Source organism: Camelina sativa, chromosome 5, assembly GCF_000633955.1.
Source record: "Camelina sativa cultivar DH55 chromosome 5, Cs, whole genome shotgun sequence".
NCBI classification, from domain to species: Eukaryota; Viridiplantae; Streptophyta; class Magnoliopsida; order Brassicales; family Brassicaceae; genus Camelina; species Camelina sativa.
Window position 1 is genome coordinate 17,668,581 of NC_025689.1, and position 20,541 is coordinate 17,689,121.

Here is a 20,541-nt window from a genome sequence, read left to right on the forward strand (position 1 = left end):
GGAACCACCGCTACGCAGCCTGGGGAAGCCGCCAACGGCAGCATCCTTGGCCAAAAAGCAAAAAAACCCTAATCGCCTTTTTTCTCGCCCTAGCCACATCAGCAAAAAATAAAATCTCGTTTAATTTTGATATATGTAATATCACATTTACTGAAGCGTATGATCGTTTACGGAGATTCATGGCCTGAGCTCTTCACCCAAGACGTAGACGTGTTCAACAAGAATCCAAATGTGGAGTTCAATGCTGAGATACCTATCTTCGTGATCGTGAAACCACGAACAGAGAGTTGCGGTAAAACCGATGGATGTAGATCTGGTTGCTGGAGAATCGTTGTAACGCCCCCGAACCGTTCTATGACCACGAAGGCCATCGGACAGCCACGGGACGCCACTTGCGGAATTGTACCGAGGTGATCCGGTCGAGGGACGGAAGCTGCAGACTTCCCGACCGGTCCTCCCTGGCACAAATCCATCCGCAACCGAGGTTACTTAGGCTTTGCAACCCTCGCGGCCTGGTGCATTGTGTTAGCCCGGACAAGGCCGAGTATCATTTGCAACTTGCCATGTTTTCCTGAAAACCGAATATATTACTGTAACAAAATATTACATTGTAAATAAGTCATTAAAGCAATATATAAAGATAGTCGGAAAGTTTTATTTCCTCCTCCTTCTTAAGTCTTTTCCGGGCCATTTCCTCGAATTTTTATTTTGGGATTTTTGCCCCTAGTGAGGGTCACTACATTCTCCTCCCCTTATAAGAATTCGTCCTCGAATTCTCAGACCTTCTCCTCCTTTTCTTGTGTTATCAATACTTCTCGACACAAGTGTCCTCGTCTTGTGATTACCACTACGCCAATAATTTTATTGAAAGCCTCCTTTCCTTGGTTCTTTCATCTCCATAGTCTCACTTCATACTTGTACCACTTACACCGTTTGCTGATGCTTTTGGAAAGCTTCTTCATCTCCAGCATTTACTTGGTCCTTCAAATTTTTTTTTTTTTTTTTCAATCTCGCTTTGAGTATTAAGGCTTCTTCCTTGATGTACTATGACTTATCCACTTCTTTAGCTTTTTGATTCACTGCTTCTCTTTCTTCAGATTTTTCTTGACTTTTTGCCTTGGTATGTATTCTGGTTCACTCCGACTCCTTTGATCTCCACACCTTGGTCCGATTACAAATCTTTTCTGATTCTTTTAATCTCCACGCCATTATTTTGATGTAACACCTTCTCCGACCTACTTGATTTATTTTGATCACTGAGCTTGATCAAATAGTCTTGGTTTCCACCAACTGACTCCTTCAACTTTATTGTTGATCTCCATTTCCAACTCCTTGGTTTTCTCCATATTTTGTTACCTTCTTTGTTCTTTTCCAAGTTTGGCTCAATAGAACCGCACTTGTTTCACCATCAAGCACAAGATTGGCTTCTTCGCCTTCGTCGTCCATTATTTTCTTGCACCCTCTTGTCTATTCGTAGACAATTTCACCTTCCATGTATTATCTTCTTACACCCTCTTATGCACTTAATTCTTGGGTCATGCATTACTTTCGCATTTTCTTGATCGCGCTTGGTCCGACCTTCTTAGTTTGTTTTTTGCCACTTTCTTGCTCATATTTGGTTTGCCTTTCTCAATTTGTTTCGCCATTTTTGATTTATTTGCACTACTCTTTTGCTCTTTCAATTTCTTTGGATTCGCGTCATCCTTCTCCATCATTTTTCTCTTCTTTTTCTTTTGCTCTTAACTGAACGGATTGCCCTTTTCTTGGTTGAACTCTCTTGATCTTTCTTGATCTTCTTCTCTTTTGTCTTATCGCGCTTTGTGGTGACTTATGTGAATCCTCATCGATCACGCTGAAGATATGCAAGCTAATTATGCAAAAATAATTAACTATGCAACCTATAAAACTCAAGCAAATCAAGCAAGTAGTTAAACAAGCAAAGATTAGCACACAACAAACAACACCAACACGGCTAAAGAACACAAAGATACTTTTACAAAAGACACAAAGGTTCTACACCACTTAGCCGATAAAATTAAGGGTTCGGATCCTAGACAAACAACACGAGGTTAAGTCTAGAACTTACAACAAAAAGAAAACAATTCAACCCTTACACATAATCCCCAAAAGAACTTCCCTTACTCCCAGCCAGTCTACGGGTTCCTGAACCTAGTACACACTTCGCAAGTGCACTCGCACTCCCCAGCTGGCTCATCAGGTCGCGGTTCTGCGGGAGATGAGGTTGAGGTAGAGGCAGCAGACAATGAGGTTCTAACTTGATTCGTTGGGCTCTCTTCGACTCGGGTAGCTCGGTCTAACAAGTTCTCCCCCGTATGCACAAGTTGGCTCGATGAGTTCCCTCCTTCTCGCACAACTCGGTCCGGACAGCTATGAGCGAAATGTCCTCTCGTCCCACACTCAGTACACACAACATGCTCGGGGATCGGCAGATGTTGTGGTCTTGTCCTCCAACAATGGTTGTTTAGATGCCCCGGCATCCCACACAAATCACACGGCCTCGTGTATCTCATAAGATCTAGGTTTAGGCAGCGATAGGCAAAGTGCCCTCGCGTCCCGCACCATTCACACTCCACGTTTGTTGGATCACACATACGTCTCAGCTCCGTCCTCCAACAATGCCTGGTCCAATGCCCAATCCCTTTACACAAATCGCAATAAGGTAGATTCCTCCTATCGACTTGGTGGGGGTACACTACTCTCTTCCGGGCAGTGGCTCTCGTCCTCAATCACCTTCTTGGCTGAGTAGTTACTGGCTGTTCCCTTGCCTGAAATTTCTGGTACGACACCCTCGGTCTCTTTGTACTACTTTCCCCTTCCTCGAACCATATACGCTTTCGGTTCGTTCTCCTTAAGTCGGTCATCTTATCAATTCTCTCCCAATCTGGGTCTCTTGGTTCCTCCTCTTGCTCAGCAAACACCATTTGCAATGGTATGGCTCGAATAGGACTGTTGTGTCTCGGCACAACCTGATCCGGCACTACTTGGTCGGGTACAACTTGGTTTGGCATTAAGAGGTCTGGTTCTTCTCGATCGGGTCCACCTTGTTTCTTACATCACGGCTTGCACTAGCCCTTGATATTGCGTCCTCTCTCTGCTCAACGCCTACGTCAGCTTCGCGGTCTTGGTCTCTCGGTATTGGGTCTTGATCATTCCTCGGTTCTACCACCAAAGTCGATATCCCCTCATCATCACTCGACAAAATGTCGATCACCTCCACTTCTCTGGTCGTTGGTTCCTCGATCCTAGAATCTTCACCACCTTCAACCCTTTCTCTCTCGGCCTCCAGCACTATGGGTTCACCCACAACTTCATCCGCTCTCTCCGGTGAGTGCAACTCGTTCAGCATAAGAAGAATTCTCGCAACCGTCTTCGGTCTCTCCTCCACTGGCTGCTCCGTACGGATATCTCCGGTCTCGGGTGTTACCCCGTTCACCCATACATTAGCTTCTCCTCCAGTCTCGTACGCCTCCGTCAAGAAGTTTAGGATCCTCTCGACTGTATTCGGGTACTCTCACATGAACTCTTCGGGATTGATATCATCGTAATGATCCTCCACAAGCTCCAATAACAAATTCTGCAACTTCTCGGCAAGCTCAGCCGCTGCTTCTCCATACTCTCCAACTGGTACGGTTTGAAAGTTTCCTTGCGCGTCTATCCTCACTTGGACACGGCTCGACTCACCCACTTCCAACACAATTGTTTGATCATCCTGATCCGCTTCCATCTCCTCCGGTTCGTCTGGACACTCCGATGGATCGGTTTCAATAGATAGATTGGCGTCATCAGCGTCAAATACCCCGTCCTCATCCCAATCATTCAAATCATCCTCGTCCAATAACCCGTCCACACTCCAAGTCTCCGGGTCAATTGGCCCATGACTACTCTCCGACTCCGTCGATAAATACCCATTATGATGCCCACAATCCTCATGTCTCGGCCCCTCACTCCCTGAACCGTCTCCGCAACCTGAATCACCTGAAGACATTCTAAAACCCACAAGAAACAAGGTGAGATGCTAGTCCATTCTAAGGTTTCACTTAAAACTAGACAAGCAAACAACCGGATAAAATTTTGTGTTTTTGCGACACATTTACTCGATAAAACTTTGAAATGCACAAGTGTTCGCGGATTCAAAAACACCGCTCTGATACCACCGTTGTAACGCCCCCAAACCGTTCTATGACCACGAAGGTCATCGGACAGCCACGGGACGCCACTTGCGGAATTGTACCGAGGTGATCCGGTCGAGGGACGGAAGCTGCAGACTTCCCGACCGGTCCTCCCTGGCACAAATCCACCCGCAACCGAGGTTACTTAGGCTTTGCAACCCTCGCGGCCTGGTGCATTGTGTTAGCCCGGACAAGGCCGAGTATCATTTGCAACTTGCCATGTTTTCCTGAAAACCGAATATATTACTTTAACAAAATATTACATTGTAAATAAGTCATTAAAGCAATATATAAAGATAGTCGGAAAGTTTTATTTCCTCCTCCTTCTTAAGTCTTTTCCGGGCCATTTCCTCGAATTTTTATTTTGGGATTTTTGCCCCTAGTGAGGGTCAATACAATCATGGGTCGTGATAAACTGATAAAATCGGAGGAGACTGGAGAGATTCTAGGGTTCAAGAAGATTTACAAGTTCTGCTTAAAGAGGCAACCAGAGGAATACAAGAGGAGCTGGGTTATGGAAGAGTATAGGCTTACCAATAACTTGAACCGGAAGCAAGATCATGTGATTTGCAAGATTAGGTTTCTGTTTCGAACCGAGATCAGTTTCTTGCTAGGCAAGCATTTCTCGTATCTCTCTACTATTCCTGCAAATCTATTACTACCATCTTATGGATACTATGATTCCGATAGCCAAGTGGAGGATGAGTCTTATCTGTTAACGATATCTGATTCTGACGGAAATGTTTGGCCTAGCTACGTTACCAATAACGTCTACCGTTTGCATCCATTGACGCTTGTGGATCCTTCCGAGAAGATGTTTCGACTTTATGGAACATGCATCTACGCTAACGAGACTTTTCGTACAACCGATGAATGCGATGGTAGTGGTTACTGGAAGATCCTGCACGGTGATAAGCTGATCAAGTCAAAGTCCGGGAAGACCATTGGTTTCAAGAAGGGTTTTGGGTTTTACCAAATGGAAGAACTAAGCTATGTTCGTGAAGGAGAAGATGTGAAGGTAACTTGGACTATAAAAGAGTACAGGCTTAAGGAAGAGGAGAAGCAGAATAAAGTGTTGTGCGTTATCAAGTTAACTGAATTGTAGAATTTGTTAACGAAGAGGAGAAGCAGATCACTTCTACTCTGGATTTCATGATCGATCATCTTACTCTCCGTTAAGTGGAAGGGAAAGACTACGAAGGAATTAACGGAATCCGTCCCATTCTTTCGTGACATCGTCACAGGTGTGTTTGCTTAACATGCACGCCACATTCAATTGTTGTTAAACCTTTTAAGAATATCTTGTGATTGAATTGCTCTTAATTATAGGTGAGTTTGAGAAATTTATTAAGGTGACGATGAAACGACCATTAACGGGAAAATGAATATTCGATGAAAGTAGCAAAGAACTGTGTCATGATTTGGAAATCGTTAGGGATTTACACACAGAGTGAAGCCAAAGCTCTTCAAAGATTCTTGGAGATCTTCAAGGATCAAACTTTCCCTCCCGGTGCCTCCATCCCCTTCGCTCTTTCTCCTAAAGGCTCTCTCACGGTACTACCTTAGCTTGTGCTATCACATTAGTAGTCAGAACGTGTAGCTAGCTAGCTCTGAACACTTTCATGTTTTTTGCAGATTGCGTTTTCTAAAGACGATACTATTCCTAAAGCTGGAAAAGCTGTGGTCGAGAATAAGTTGTTGGCAGAAGCAGTTCTTGAATCAATCATTGGAAAGAATGGTGTGTCTCCTGCGACTAGGCTGAGTCTTGCCGAGTGATTAGCTCAGTTGATGAAGAACAACAAAGTCGAAGATGAAGAAGCTAAGGATCTCTCCCTTGGGAAGAACAAATAATGAGACTTTTGACCTCTGTTTTTAAGAATATTCAAAGAATGTATGTTTATGGACTAAATAAAGATTATATTATCAATAGTTGGTTTTGATTAAGAAACCAGTGATTAAGAAACTATAGGGCCAAGATTTGGAATATTAGGTCTAAAAATGAAAAATATAAAAATAAAACTTATTCATTCTGTTTCACAACTATAAATTAAAGTATACTTTAAACATGGCGAAGAAAAAATAGTGCCAAATATTATCCGTTTACAAATTAAGAAATTACTATTTTAACGAAGCAACTATAACAGTAAAACTGTAAAAGTATCCGTGAAGGAAGAAACTTTTATATTGGTAATAACATGAAAATTAGATATAAAGGAACTTTAAAAGCACATCCGTTAACATAAGTCTCTCTTCGATCTTCTTTTTCTCGCTTCATCTTCAAGAAACAAGCACTTTCTTGCGTTTGATCTTTCTCTCCTACGATCCCGTCTTTTTCTCTTGATCGATTTAGTTTCATTATGGAGGACGACGAACTGAGCAACGGAGAAGACGAGGCAACTTATAAGGAAATCACGAGGGAACTGATCAAAGCAGCAGACGAACTGTTAGACGCAGAAGACGATGTAATAGTCTCACGTTATCTGAAGCGTATAATCGTTAACGAAGATGCTTGGGAGGGTCTCTTCACCCAAGACGTAGACGTGTTCGAGACGAATCCATATGAAGAGTTCGATTCTGAGAGCTCTACCTTCTTGATCGTTGAACCACGAACAAAGAATTGTGGTAAAGCTGATGGATGCGAATCAGGTTGCTGGAGGATCATGGGTCGTGATAAACTGATCAAATCGAAGGAGACTGGGAAGGTTCTAGGGTTCAAGAAGATTCTCAAGTTCTGCGTAAAGAGGAAACCAAGAGAGTACAAGCGAAGTTGGGTAATGGAAGAGTTTAGGCTTACCAATAACTTGAACTGGAATCAAGATCCTCTAGTTATTTGCAAGATCCGTTTTCTGTTTGAAGCCGAGACTAGTTCCTTGCTTGCCAAGCATTTCTCGTATCTGTCCACTACTGAACCCGTACCGGTTCCTGCAAGTTTATTGTTGCCAGCTTATGGATTCAAATCAATAGATCAACGAAAGGCTGATGAAGCACATGTGTTGAGGATACCGGCTGTCTATCAAGGCAAAAATTGGCCTAGCCACGTTACAAACAACGTGTACCGCTTGAATCCATGGAAGCTTGTGGATCTTCATGATCAGATGTTTCGAAATTTCGGAACTTGCATCTTCGCTAACCAGACTTGTGGTGATACTGATAAATGCGATGGTGGTTACTGGAGGATCCTGCACCCTGATGTGATGATCAATTCAAGGTCGTCCGGGGAGACCATTGGTTTCAAGAAGGTTTTAAAGTTTTACGAAACCGAGAAACAAAGATTTGTTCGTGAAGGAGAAGAGATCAACGTAACTTGGACTATAGATGAGTACAGGCTTGTGGATAAGGAGATGCAGAATAAAGTGTTGTCCGTCATCAAGATCACCACTAAAGATAACTAGGAGACTTACGCAACAGAAATCTATTGTTGGTTAAACTCGAGATCTATTGTTGCCGTTAAATGTTTAGAACTCTCTTTGGTTTAGAAATTATTGTTTTGGATAGGAGTGAAGTAAGGATTCATTTGACTGTAGAACCATCTCAACTTCTCGGTGTCGTTCCTCGAGGCTATATAGATTGCAGCATTATTGTCTTTCTCTTTTGGTTGATACTTGATTGTAAATGATGATGTTTCCGTTACTCATTTAGTAAACCGAGTCAAATGAAAACCAGAACTGTCTATCTACTAAACCGAATACAGCGCCTGGTCGTTGTTCCATACCGGGGCAAAACTGCTTAGTAGGTAATTCCTCTACTGAAACATATATCGCAGGCCATAACTTGCTGCTTGCACACGCCTCTGTTTCAAGACTATATAAGCAAAAGTACCAGGTAGATATAGTTGCTTATACATGAAGAAATGTTTATTGAATGTGTGAGTCAATGACAAGGGGGAGCAACTAGTCAACTACTATATACAATGTGCAGAATAAGCAGGGAGGTTCCGTAGGTTTTGGCTTATATTTAGTGGAGTTTAAACCTTCTACAAGCTCTGAGGATGATACCATTGCAACTCAAAGAGCCAAAGATTTCTATTTCGGCTGGTAAGTTCAGACACACATGGTTCCAAAAGGGCAACTTGTCCAAAATTTTTAAGCAGAAAAGAAAATAGATATGCTGCTCTTTAAAACTCAGGTTCCTTGAGCCTCTTATATTTGGAGACTATCCTGATACAATGAGAAGAACCGTTGGATCAAGACTGCCAGTTTTCTCAGAGGAGGAATCAGAACAAGTTAAAGGCTCATCTGACTTCTTAGGAATCAACCACTATTTTGCGGCTTCGGTCACAAGCAGCAAATCCAATTCTGGAGACCCGGATTTCTACTCAGATATGGGCGGATATGTGACTTGTATGACATAACAAACTCTTTTCTCTTTTGATATTTTTTTTTTTTGCTAATTAATCATCACTTCTTTGTTTTAATGGTTGGAAGACCTTGGGAATACATCAGTTCCGGAGGTAGGAGTTTCAATGCGTTACTAATCCATCTTTCTTTGTTGTTTTGTTTTTTGTTTTTTGTTTGGACAAGTAGTATCCTGTTGCTCCATGGACTATGGAAGCTGTCTTGGAGTACATAAAGCAGACTTATGGCAATCCTCCTGTCTACATCCTTGAGAATGGTCACTATCTTCTCTGATTTCTCTCTCATGCATGTTTTTGTCTCAGTCTACTCAATTCTCTTGTCGATGGCAAACCAATAGGTGCACCGATAAAGCAACAGAAGGATACACCAAGGGTAGAATACTTACATGCGTACATTGGTGCTATGCTCAAATCCATAAGGTAAGTAAAGTTTTCTTATTGCATATTTTATTCTCTTGTCATCTTAGTGTGATAAGAAGAAGAAAACAAAAGACATTACTACTCGTATAGGAATGGATCAGACACGAGAGGCTACTTTGTATGGTCATTTATGGATTTATACGAGCTTAGAGGGGGCTACCATGATGGTTATGGATTGTACTCTGTAAATTTTAGTGATCCTCATCGAAAGAGATCTCCTAGACTCTCTGCTCATTGGTACTCTGATTTTCTCAGGGGGAAAACCACCTTTCGTGGTTTTCAAGGCATCAAGGAATTGTCTTCTTCCTCCTAGTATTATATATCTATATTATATATTCTGATGTTTTTTTTTTGTGTGTGTGATAATTATTCTGATGAGTATTTCACATATCAAATAATTATATTTTCCAAATATTCTCATTGATAAATTTTAGTTTTAATTTTTGAGAAATAAATTTTAGTTAAAGATAATTACATAGGTTTTTTTAAAGAAAAACAGAATTATCCTTCTATTTAATCAGTTAGGAAAAAACAAAACTCTACAAATTAAAGGGAAGGGTTATAAATACGAGCTTATACACTGCGTTAATATACAAATATTTTTCATAAACAGAAAGCAAAAGTTTTGGTTCTGTGTTTCTTCTCTTTCGTTTTTACTACAGGAAACATGGCTCAAGCGTGTCACTCATGTAAACATTCAGCAGACGTGATCCATTGTGTAACCGAATCTCTCAACTTCTGTCTTACATGTGACTACCTGCGCCATTGTAATAACTTGCATGCGGAACATGTACGTTACCAAGTCTGCGATAACTGCAAGCGGAATCCAGCTTTACTCCTCTGCTGTGACGATGAGAAGGCTCTTTGCCAATCTTGTTATTCATGCTATTTCAAGTGCACCACTCTCCGCCACCGCATTCAACTCCTCAATCGCTTTCCTCCTCCACATCATAACACCACTAATCAGCATCATGAGCATGCGCATATGCCTCATGTGGTTCAAAATAGCAATCATGAGCACGAGCATGTAGTTGGTCACCACCACCAGAGAAGAGCAGGGATGTTTGAGATGCCTCATGTGGTTCAAAATTGCAATCATGAGAACGAGCATGTAGTTGGTCACCACCACCAGAGAAGAGCAGGGACGTTTGAAATGCCTCATGTGGTTCAAAATAGCAATCATGAGCACGAGCATGTAGTTGGTCACCACCACCAGAGAAGAGCAGGGATGTTTGAGATGAGCTGCAACGGGAATAACAATTGTGAGAGATGGATGTTTGCAATGAGATGTGAATCATGCTTAGCGTCAAACGCTGTTGTTTACTGTCGTGGACACGACAAGCTTCTGTGCCATAATTGCGACCGGGTGTTTCACCTTCACGAGGCCGTGCCGCCGCATGTGAGGTGTATGCTTTGCGGAAACTGCAAGAGACCTTCTCGCAATTTTCTCATCGGAGCAGCTGGTCATCAGTTTACTTTCCCACCGACGATTCATCCTCCGGCGGCGCCCGAGGAGGTTTCAGCGTCGCCGTCCACAGGACTTAATCAACAAGATAATGATTTACGTGATGATTCTTTTCGAGATAATGAATATTCACAAGATAGATATGATTTTTCTTGGTTTGGTGGATAAGATACTCGTTCTTTAGTATTACTAGCCCGTGTATTAATTGCTTTTGGATTTGAAATAAAAATAAATCTGTTGGTTTGAATGGAGTATCTAAGAAGAAAATAAAATGTCAAAACTAACTCCAGTTTTTTCGGGTTTGGAAGATATGATCTTCTAAATTCTAATTTATATCTCATCGTTTAGTTCTATTAATTGATGAACTAGCTAGAAAACTACCTACAATCCCCCTTTTAATAAAAGGAAAGTACACAACTTAGTTTTTGTAGACTTTATAAAAAATATAAATGGTTACAAATGCATAAAAATAAAAATAGGTTATATATAGGATATACATTAACCCTATACTCTTCATAAGATAACTCTTCATATATAGATAATAAATGATAAATGATAAATGATATCCATAAATCGTGGAGCAAGATTTAGTTATAATATATATGAAGATCCTCCTTTCGTATGTTTGTATCAAATCGTAGACTTTATTAAAAAAATAGAAATGGTTACAAATGCATAAAATAAAAATAGGTTATATATAGGATATACATTGACCCTATACTCTTCATAAGATAACTCTTCATATATAGATAATAAATGATATCCATAAATGATAACCAGGGTCCAAATGATATCCAAATTTTTTACTGAGTAACGGGTCAAAATTTGAATATCTAAATTCATTTCATATATTTCTTTTGTTGAATTGTATAGTTTTATATACTATAATAAACTTTTTAAATAATTTAATTTGGACATGTGCTGGCTGTTTTTAAACTTTTTAAATTAACAAACATAAGTTACATATTTGGTCCTAAAATTAATATGCGCTATACTATAGATTAAGTCATAGAATTAACTATCAAAATACAATATATAATTTTAAACACTAGACAAATCAAATAAAATTAACAAACAAAAATATATAATGTTGTTTAGGGTTTGTTGATCCCTTTCAATTAAATAAAATTTACCAAATAAACAAAAAGAATGAATTTCAACCCGTGCTCTAGCACGGGTCATATTCTAGTAGTAATTAATTAAGAACACATAAAAAAACATAAACAATTGATGCTTAAGTAGGAATTAAATTCCCCATTACAATTTTTTTAAAAATCCAGTTTGATAAAGTCTAGAACTAACTCCAGCATATCCAGCGAATATGATTTTCTCAGTATATTTTTATTCCATAATTTATTTTCTGACTATTTTTTCCAAATTTTTTTTGTTAAAAACCAAAATAAAAAATAACATATATAGTCACTCATTTAACAACGAATAACTGAAAAGTATAATAAAGTAGAGGAAAAAAGGAAGGAAATAAAATGTACATCACTTTACTAATTCTAAGTCCTCCATATTTTGTTTAAAAAAATAAATTAAGAACTTTACATTATAACCGTTAAATCCAAAAATTATACAAATGTTATCAAAGAGAGAAAACAAAGGACAAATCGGTCAATACACAAATTTGATATAAACGGTACCAACGACGAATAGTAGAAGAAGCGCCTCTCTATATATCTATTACCTTCATTCCCAAGAAACATTATCATCTTCTACACGATTTTTACATCTTGCGTTTATTGTTTCTCTCTCACTTCATCAATCATCATCACCAGTTTCTTTAAATCTTCTCCTACGAGACCTGAGTTTCATTTGGGAATCAGGATGATGAAGTCATCAAGACATCGCCAATCAATTGAAGATTGAATCGTCACAACGTACTTGAAGATGATGATAATCGATAATAACGAAAACGTTTGGCCTCGCCACTTCCTGCGAAGCCAAGACGTATACTGCAAGAACCCATCGACGCTTTTCGATACTCAAAACCCTTGGATCCTACACGACGGACGTTACTTCTTCGTTAATCGGAGTGTGAATTCTGGTAAAACCGATGGATGTGATGAATCCGGTTGCTGGAGGGTCATGGGTCGTGATAAACTGATCAAGTCGGAGAAGACAGGGAAGATTCTAGGGTTCAAGAAGGTCTATAAGTTCTGTGAAAAGGAGAAACCTAAATCGATGTTTAAGTTCTGGGAAAAGGAGAAGAGACGAGTTAGGGATAAGAGGGTATGGGTGATGGAAGAGTATAGGCTTGCGAGTCAGTGGAAACAAGGTTACGTGATCTGCAAGATTCGATTTCCCAAACCCACTAGAGTACATGTTGTGCAACCATATCCGAGGTTACTATATATGATGAGTCTTATGATATGAAACTGAAGACTCGATTTATGTTTTCTAGACTCTTATCCAGTTTCTTGATTACTCTCGTTCTCTCTGTTCGATTTGATATACGAATGATCTTCTACCTCCTGCTTTGATCTTTTATGATTTGTTGTTATTAGAATTGAAACAGATAAGTTGGTGGTGGAATCGTTTCAAAACGGTGGCATTTTAAAATGTTTGTAGTCAGTTCTGTGGTTTGCTACCAATCAAACTCGTATCAGTTTTGGGATTTAATTTGGTTATGCAATTACAGTGTCAGTTTGCAATGAAATATTGAATCACCCTTTCTGAAACGCAACTTTTGAACTGTTTTGTTTTAAAATTCCAAGAGATCTTAAGTATGAAAAGTAATCAAAGACTTCAAATTTGATTTAATTTTACTTTTAAATCATTAACAAAACAATATTTTGATTCTTCTTCACCAACACAAAAATTGTCAATGTTTTAACTCTCTTAAAAAATTATAATCCACAATTAGAAGACTATCATCATATATAAACCTCAACTAATATACCGCCTAAAAATTAATGAAACTGTATAACAAATAAAAACAATGTTTTCTAAAGAAGTAAGTATTTTTACACAGGTACAAAACCAGTAAAAGTAACATGTTCATAAATCAGAAACAGTGTTTTTTTTTAATCGTTTACAACTCACAGTCTCACACACACATCACACTATTAATCTTAAATTTGTAAAATGCAGATATTAATACATATAAAAATAAGTCACTGAAAATTGGTTTACCTATGGAGTTTATAAAAAATAAAAAACTACATTATTAATTTACTATAATGTATAACAAAAAAAATTTCAATTTTTTATGACAAAGAAAAAAAAATGATAAATCTTTGTGACTAACATTAATGGTAACAATAATAAGGACTTGAGTGACTATGGAGATAATAAGAAAATTTCGATTTTTGTGATTCGTCGACAATGAGGCGACTTGGTATCACCACTCTCGCCAATTCTGCCGCCGTCGTCGTCGTCACTCCGTCGCTACTCTCTTCAACGGCGGTTTTCCCCGGAACCCTAACTCTACCTTCTTCGCCCTTCCGCAACCACCGTCTTACCAATTCAATTCGTTTCCTCGAATCCCGAAGCCTCTCCTTCTCTTGCTTCTCTTCTTCTTCGGCAGCTTATCTTCCTTCACTAGAAGACTTCTCATCAGCTAAAGGTGAATACTTTTTTACTTTATCTAAGCGGATTTGGGTCTTTTATGCTGAGAAATGTAGTTATTGATGATTTATATATCTGTTAGGTTCTGTGGTGAGAGATGATAATCAGAAGGTGATCTTGAAGGGAATGACTTATACTGCTCTCGAAGTAAGTTTTTTAATTAAAAGTCTCAATCTTTTCTTGAAGGGTATGACTTATCCTTTTCTCCACGTAATGTTAGCATTGGGGTTATTTTCAACTGTGTAGGAATGGGTTCAGTCTCATGGGTTTAGACCTGGACAGGCTTTGATGTTGTGGAAGAGATTATACAAGGACAATATATGGGCAAATGATGTTGATGAGCTTGAAGGTTTGTCTTCTAATATGTCTTTATTCAGAAGAGTTTTTGTGCTCTCAGTTGATGTGGATTGGTTCTTAGTTTATGTTGTTTATTCTTATAGGTTTGAACAAAGATCTCAAGAAAATGATTGGTGAACATGCTGTGTTTGGGGCATTGTCTTTTAAGGATATTCGTTCGGCTTCAGATGGAACTAGGAAGGTGAATTTGATCGTTTCTTATTTGGAAAAACCGTTAAAAGTATTCTGTGATGCCTGGATGATGTTTTGGGAATGTTCTCATTGATTCATAACTCGCAGGATGTTGCAGATTCTCTTCACGTTGGATGATGGACTTGTGATTGAGACAGTTGTTATACCTTGTGATCGAGGCAGGACAACAGTTTGTGTTTCAAGCCAAGTAGGGTGTGCCATGAATTGTCAGTTCTGCTACACTGGCAGGTAAGCAGAAGAATGCAGATATTCTCTTGACCCACTTTCTCAGCTCTTGATTTGTGGTTTAATGTATATCTTTGTACTGATTTCACAGGATGGGCTTGAAGAGAAATCTCACTACTGCTGAAATAGTTGAGCAGGCTGTCTATGCTAGACGATTGCTTTCCCATGAAGTTGGGTCAATAACAAATGTCGTTTTTATGGTATGCATGTTCGTTAGACAAATAAAACAACTCTACATATTATTTTAGGCGTTCAACATATTTAAGGTCTGTTTATACTGTTGTCTCCAGTTTCTCATGGAGCTGGATGTGTTTTGTAGGGAATGGGAGAGCCATTTCACAACATTGACAATGTCATCAAAGCTGCAAACATAATGGTAGATGAGCATGGACTTCATTTCAGTCCCCGTAAGGTCACAGTCTCGACCAGTGGCCTTGTTCCTCAGCTGAAGCGTTTTCTCCGTGAGTCAAACTGTGCTTTGGCAGTCAGTCTGAATGCAACAACTGATGAGGTTTTGTTTCATGCTATCTCTTTAAAACAGTCAAACATTTTATGAGGGATGATCTGACCTCATTTAACTTGAACCGTGCAGGTCAGAAACTGGATCATGCCAATCAACAGGAAATACAAGCTATCTTTGCTCCTTGAGACGCTCAGAGAAGAACTGAGCTCTAGGCATAAGTACAAAGTGTTGTTTGAATATGTAATGCTCGCAGGAGTGAATGACAGGTAAGGGAAATCATTACGAGAGACCACTGTTAAGCTCTCTGTTCCGCTTAAATGGTTCAAATCTGAAACTATCAACTCTTTAATTGTGCAGCCTGGATGATGCAAGGAGGCTAGTGGAGCTTGTGCAGGGGATTCCATGCAAGATCAACCTTATCCAATTCAACCCACACAGTGGTTCTCAGTTCGTACAGACTGACGAAGACAAGATGATAAAGTTTCGTAACATTTTGGCTGAAGGAGGCTGCACTGTTCTCATGCGGTTTAGCCGAGGCAACGATCAAATGGCAGCATGTGGGCAGCTTGGCATGCTTGGGGCGATTCAGGCACCAGTGATGAGGGTGCCTGAGCAGTTCCGCACTGCTCTAAGAGCATCGGTTTGATTTGTTAAATGTCGGATTAGGGAAAAGAACAACATCTCCTTTTAAACAAAAGTTAAATGCCAATTTTTTTATGTATCCTCAAAGGTGAAAATAGGGCTGGGCAAAATAACCGATAACCAAATAACCGACCGAAACCGAACCGAAAAAAACCAAACCGAACCGAACCGAAATTCTTCAAATACCCGAATGGTTAGTAAAAATCTATATCCAAACTAACTGAAACCGAACCGAACCGAACCGACAATTAAATGGTTAACCGAAATATCCGAAAACCTAGAAGATATCAAATATTATATACTTAATATTATGCAAAACTATAAAATAAACTTAAAATATAAATTATTTCTAGATTCAAAACAATTAAATATTTTAAATAATCAATATATGTAAATGTTATTATTTTGAATTTACAAAGTTAAATACTATTTTGTAAAATTGAATCCATATTTTTCCCTTTTTTGTATTTTTGTTATTGTATATTTGGTTAATTTTGGTTATATTCGGTTAGTTTTGGTTATATTTGGTTTATTTGGTTAATGTTAATATAATTTATGTTAGTTATGGTTATTTATTTAAATAACCAAACCGAAACCGAACCGAAAGAAACCGAACCGAACCGAACCGAAATTTCAAAAATATCCAAATGGTTACTATATTACTATATCCAAAATAACCGAAACCGAATACAACCGAACCGAAACCGAATGGTTAACCGAATGCCCAGGCCTAGGTGAAAACTACAATTAAAGTTAAAAGGTTTTTATTTTTGTTAGAAGTTTCTACGAAGGTCCAAGGTGTAATAAATTAGAATATGTAAAGCGCCATTACAGCTTGAACCTATACGAACTTATGGCTATTTCTTTTTAGTTTAACTTTTGGCCCCAATCATAGTACTTTTGCCTTAACGTCTATACAACAAAAAAGCTTAAACTCTGTTAGAGCGATGAGCAATGTTTTGATTTGGATGCTGCTGCATTATCTGTACTGGTTTGGTCTGTCTGGTCACTGACACGGAATAGCTCGATGAGTGTGTTTCGGATTTTGATTCTCAGAGCAGAGGGTTCATCAGGTCTAAACCACTTCTTGTCGAACTGGATAAAAATACAAGAGTAAGCAGAAGATGTGTGATTTGGTATCAGGAAAAGAGTTTGAGTAAGCAATAGATTGTGATTCGGTATCAGGAAAAGAGTTTGAGATAACTCACCATTCCCAGGTCTTCCCTTTTCAACCTTTGAGGTGCCTCTTCGATGAAACGCTTAATGAAGAAGAGAACAAACGGACCACAGTCGAAGTCATTCTTCTGTTGCGGGACCTGGTCGGACAAAGGGAAAACCATAAGACGAATTGATATTAACAAAGTTATTTGATCATGAGATTAAGAAGGTAAAAGACTGACCTGTATATCAGCTTCGCTGATCCTACGGGGGAGGTTTTTCCATACTTTTTCTGAGATAGGTAGATCCGATAAATTACCATCTTGATTCAAATAATGCCACTCGTCTTTTAGAAACCTGCAACCGGTTGACATTGAATTCAGTGAATGTGGTATCTGCATTTATAAGCCAATGCAATACCTTTTTCCTTTTATGAATTGAAACCGTATGCACACAACGTCAAGCATGTGAAAAGATAAAGTCATAGGTAAAAGCTCCTGGCATCTCACCTTTTTACATTTTCAACAATTGATTTTCTCGAGTGAAGTCCTAACGAATCCAGGTGAAGTATAGTAATTCCGGTTTCATCTTTCTTATCTGGGATGCAAACTATCACAAGGCTCCAGTGGAGACTGAAACATGGTACAATAATACATAAGCTTTTTAGAACTCTTGTGGAAAAATCTAAAGATTAGCAAGGCGGATAACATTTCTCCATCACAAAGACAGAGGCAGATTTTGTTATAGCACGACAGTGGCCATTGAAATAAGCTCAGGTTTTTCTCATGAGTGCTTAAAGGAAAAGAGCTTACTCTTCATGTATTGGCATAAAAATATAAGCCTTACGGAACAAATCAATCCCCTTCCACCACCGCCTGAACTTCACAAAAAAGGAAGCCTTGTCATTCCCCTATTTTATTGAAACGACAAGACAGATAGACCAGTCGACATAAGCAACAAGATAAAATGTGAAATGCAAGAAACAGAAAATTATTTTTCAAAGGGTCAGATTTTTATAATCACCTTGTATGTAACAGCGTCACTGAGCTTCTTGTAGAAATAGGTATTGAAGAAATGACAATCAGCAGATATTTGATTCGATGATGATATCTGCTGCTGCAAGAACCTAGCCAAAGAAAACAGGGGAAAAAATCATATAAGAAAAATCATGCAATTATATAAGATAACATATATCGCAAGTCTTACACTCCAAAAGTACCTGATGTAGAAATTCATAACAGGCGATGTTAGAAATTCTCGAGGCGCAAGGCATTCAAGATCTTTAAGACAAACTTGAACAAAGTTTGGATCGTCCCTGGATCACCAAGCGTTAATATTTTGAGGGTAACAAACATGCAGTAAGTTACACTAGATGTCTAGATCAGTCTGGACATAGATTTACCTTGATGGGTAGCATATATCTTCCTGTAAGCTGCATATTTCATCACCTATTAGTTTATATAAAACCAGTTGTTATGTGATGAGGCTAAAAAAGAAAATAGGTGATTATTACCCTTCAGGCAGTTCAACCGCTTGCTCCTCCACCATTGGAGTTCGAGGTTCTTCTTCATCCACGTTTATCACTGTATCATCTAGTTGCTGTAGTAAGTTGAAAGAACAACATATCAAACGAGTTGGAGTGAGAACAATATTGAATAAGCCAAAACATAGCCATAGCCAAGTAGAAAGCTTTTTCCTAGCAAGTCTAAATCTATTAAAACAGCACAGCTCTGTAGTTTATCTAGAGAGCAATTAACTGTACGAAAGTTGAAGTTTATCTAGAGAGCAAACAGCACAGCTCTGAAGTCTTTCGTAAGGTTTCATAAAACAGAAGTTTTCACAGAAAATGAGCCATGCTTCTGCTGGAGTAAATTTCTTAGGACTATAATGATTACACAAGAAAATGCAATTGCATGATATATGGTAACAGGAGTAAGGAAGAATACCTTACGGCGCTTTGGACCCTGTGATGGACATTCTTCCCAAGACCACTCCCTGTGAAAGAAAGATGTTGCGCGATTAGAATACAACTCATTCTCTTGTGTACCAGAACACATGTCACAACAAAATAGAACTAACCACTGGGGACCCTTTTAAAACGACAAACTAGTAGCAGCAAAACAGTTGGAAAAGGAGAAAAGAAATGGACCTAGGATTTTCATGGCCAATGGGGTCGTTGTCATCATCATCAACTAGAGAATAAGAGGAAGAGTCCTTGGATTTATGATTCCCTCTTGATCCTTTCAATCCAGAATTAAACTGCTTTTCACTGTTCTCAGCTTTCCCTATATCTGGCAACATCCGCCACCCACTTCTCAGCCTTGTAACGGGCCTTCTATCAGCCTTGTGTTTCCTACTTTCACATCCCGAATCTTTACCAACTGCTTTCTTTGACCGACTTCCGCATCCCAAATCTTCTCGTTCTTTACCAAATGCTTTCTTTGACTGACTTCCACATCCCAAATCTTCTAGTTCTTTACCAAATGCATTCTTTGACTGAGTATCCGCCTGTTGAACCCATATTACAAAGTAGCATCATGAACAAGTAGCCATCTAAAACAGTTAAAAAATGGCAAAATGAAGAGGCTCCATACCTTCGGTTTAGTAAAAGCCGCAGCGAATGTTGACCGTGAGACTTCTTTTGAGTCTGCACTCCCTTGTCTAGAGGTGTCTTTTGAGTCTGTATTCCCTTGTCTAGAGGTGTCATTTGAGTCTGCATTCCCTTGTCTAGAGGTGCCATTTGAGGCTGCGTTCCTTTGTGTTAAGACATGTGAACCTACATGATGGCTCATTAAACAATCAGACACTGAGCTAAGCTTTTAAGAAAGCAACATGCATTGAACATAAATCAATTTAACATAGTCCACACCAAGAAATACCTGAGCTTGTGGATTGCATGGGCTTCAAACTTCTATCCAGATCCTGCCAAAAATAAAAAAGAGTTTCGTAGCTTTTACATCAGAGAAACCATCTCTATCACAAAATCTCTTTAAAGTTGACATATAAAATTTTCACATGTTTAAAGCTCAATTCTAGCTTAGAAATGAGAGAAACCAACACTAAAAATAGTCAACACCAAACAAGTGTGAAGCTTTAAAAAAAAAAAACCATTAAACAGACCAATTGACAAACCATTTGGGAGCGCTGTAAAACCCTACGCTGCTTCTCCTCCTCGAGGCTGGCGATTTTGAGTCGGATTTTCTCACCCTTGTCTGGTAACACCGGACCTAATGTCACGAGGTGGGATTTGTTACGCTCCAGCTGCTCGTTGAGGGCACGATCGGTTAGGGATTTCTGAGAATCAATCTGATCGTCGGAGAGAAACGTTGGCGGCGGCGGCGGAGCTTTGGTGGTAACAATCTCCAACTCGGGAACTGCTTCCTCCTTGTCCATGGCTGAAGTCCAATCAATCACAAAATGTTTCTTCTCGGTACAATTGCCATCTACTAGTACTGGTTCCTTCTTCTTATACTCCGTCATTTCCCCAAAACAAGGCCGCTTC

General features: G+C 39.2%; 6 protein-coding genes and 2 pseudogenes across 7 annotated transcripts in view; 7 read left to right on the forward strand and 1 right to left on the reverse strand.

Moving 5' to 3' along the window:
- The window catches only part of LOC104789347, an 11,088-nt gene extending 5,793 nt beyond the window's left edge, over positions 1-5,295 (forward strand). The window contains exons 2-3 of the mRNA XM_019245309.1: positions 151-326; positions 4,587-5,295. Coding sequence (XP_019100854.1) covers positions 151-326; positions 4,587-5,295 — 885 coding nt within the window. The remainder of the gene's footprint in view (positions 1-150; positions 327-4,586) is intronic.
- On the forward strand, positions 5,350-5,966 carry LOC109125062 (annotated as a pseudogene).
- LOC104789348 lies at positions 6,548-7,582 on the forward strand. Its single transcript, XM_010515064.1, has one exon. It carries the CDS (start codon positions 6,548-6,550, stop codon positions 7,580-7,582), a length of 1,035 nt encoding a protein of 344 aa, XP_010513366.1.
- Positions 7,642-8,818, forward strand: LOC104789349 (putative beta-glucosidase 5). Its single transcript, XM_019245310.1, has 5 exons — positions 7,642-7,798; positions 7,882-8,012; positions 8,109-8,224; positions 8,316-8,523; positions 8,714-8,818. The coding sequence occupies exons 1-5, from the start codon at positions 7,642-7,644 to the stop codon at positions 8,816-8,818; spliced, it is 717 nt and encodes a 238-aa protein (XP_019100855.1).
- LOC104789350 (zinc finger protein CONSTANS-like) lies at positions 9,632-10,597 on the forward strand. Its single transcript, XM_010515066.1, has 2 exons — positions 9,632-9,981; positions 10,141-10,597. Exons 1-2 carry the CDS (start codon positions 9,632-9,634, stop codon positions 10,595-10,597), a joined length of 807 nt encoding a protein of 268 aa, XP_010513368.1.
- On the forward strand, positions 12,171-12,859 carry LOC104787133 (annotated as a pseudogene).
- LOC104787135 (dual-specificity RNA methyltransferase RlmN-like) lies at positions 13,718-16,665 on the forward strand. Its single transcript, XM_010512655.2, has 10 exons — positions 13,718-14,000; positions 14,085-14,149; positions 14,249-14,351; positions 14,443-14,540; positions 14,649-14,779; positions 14,868-14,976; positions 15,096-15,287; positions 15,369-15,505; positions 15,597-15,969; positions 16,616-16,665. The coding sequence occupies exons 1-9, from the start codon at positions 13,760-13,762 to the stop codon at positions 15,883-15,885; spliced, it is 1,365 nt and encodes a 454-aa protein (XP_010510957.1). The 5' UTR covers positions 13,718-13,759; the 3' UTR covers positions 15,886-15,969; positions 16,616-16,665.
- On the reverse strand, positions 16,681-20,535 carry LOC104787134 (ubiquitin-like-specific protease 1D). Of its 2 annotated transcripts, none has more exons than XM_010512654.2 (14): positions 20,172-20,535; positions 19,919-19,961; positions 19,634-19,815; positions 19,189-19,547; positions 18,986-19,034; positions 18,553-18,638; positions 18,442-18,471; positions 18,259-18,354; positions 18,063-18,165; positions 17,852-17,949; positions 17,549-17,671; positions 17,282-17,396; positions 17,090-17,197; positions 16,681-16,976 (listed from the first exon to the last, which is right to left on the reverse strand). In XM_010512654.2, the coding sequence occupies exons 1-14, from the start codon at positions 20,517-20,519 to the stop codon at positions 16,821-16,823; spliced, it is 1,896 nt and encodes a 631-aa protein (XP_010510956.1). In that variant the 5' UTR covers positions 20,520-20,535; the 3' UTR covers positions 16,681-16,820. The 2 variants fall into 2 exon arrangements, with proteins under 2 accessions (XP_010510956.1, XP_010510954.1); XM_010512652.2 differs by having other exon boundaries at positions 20,160-20,535.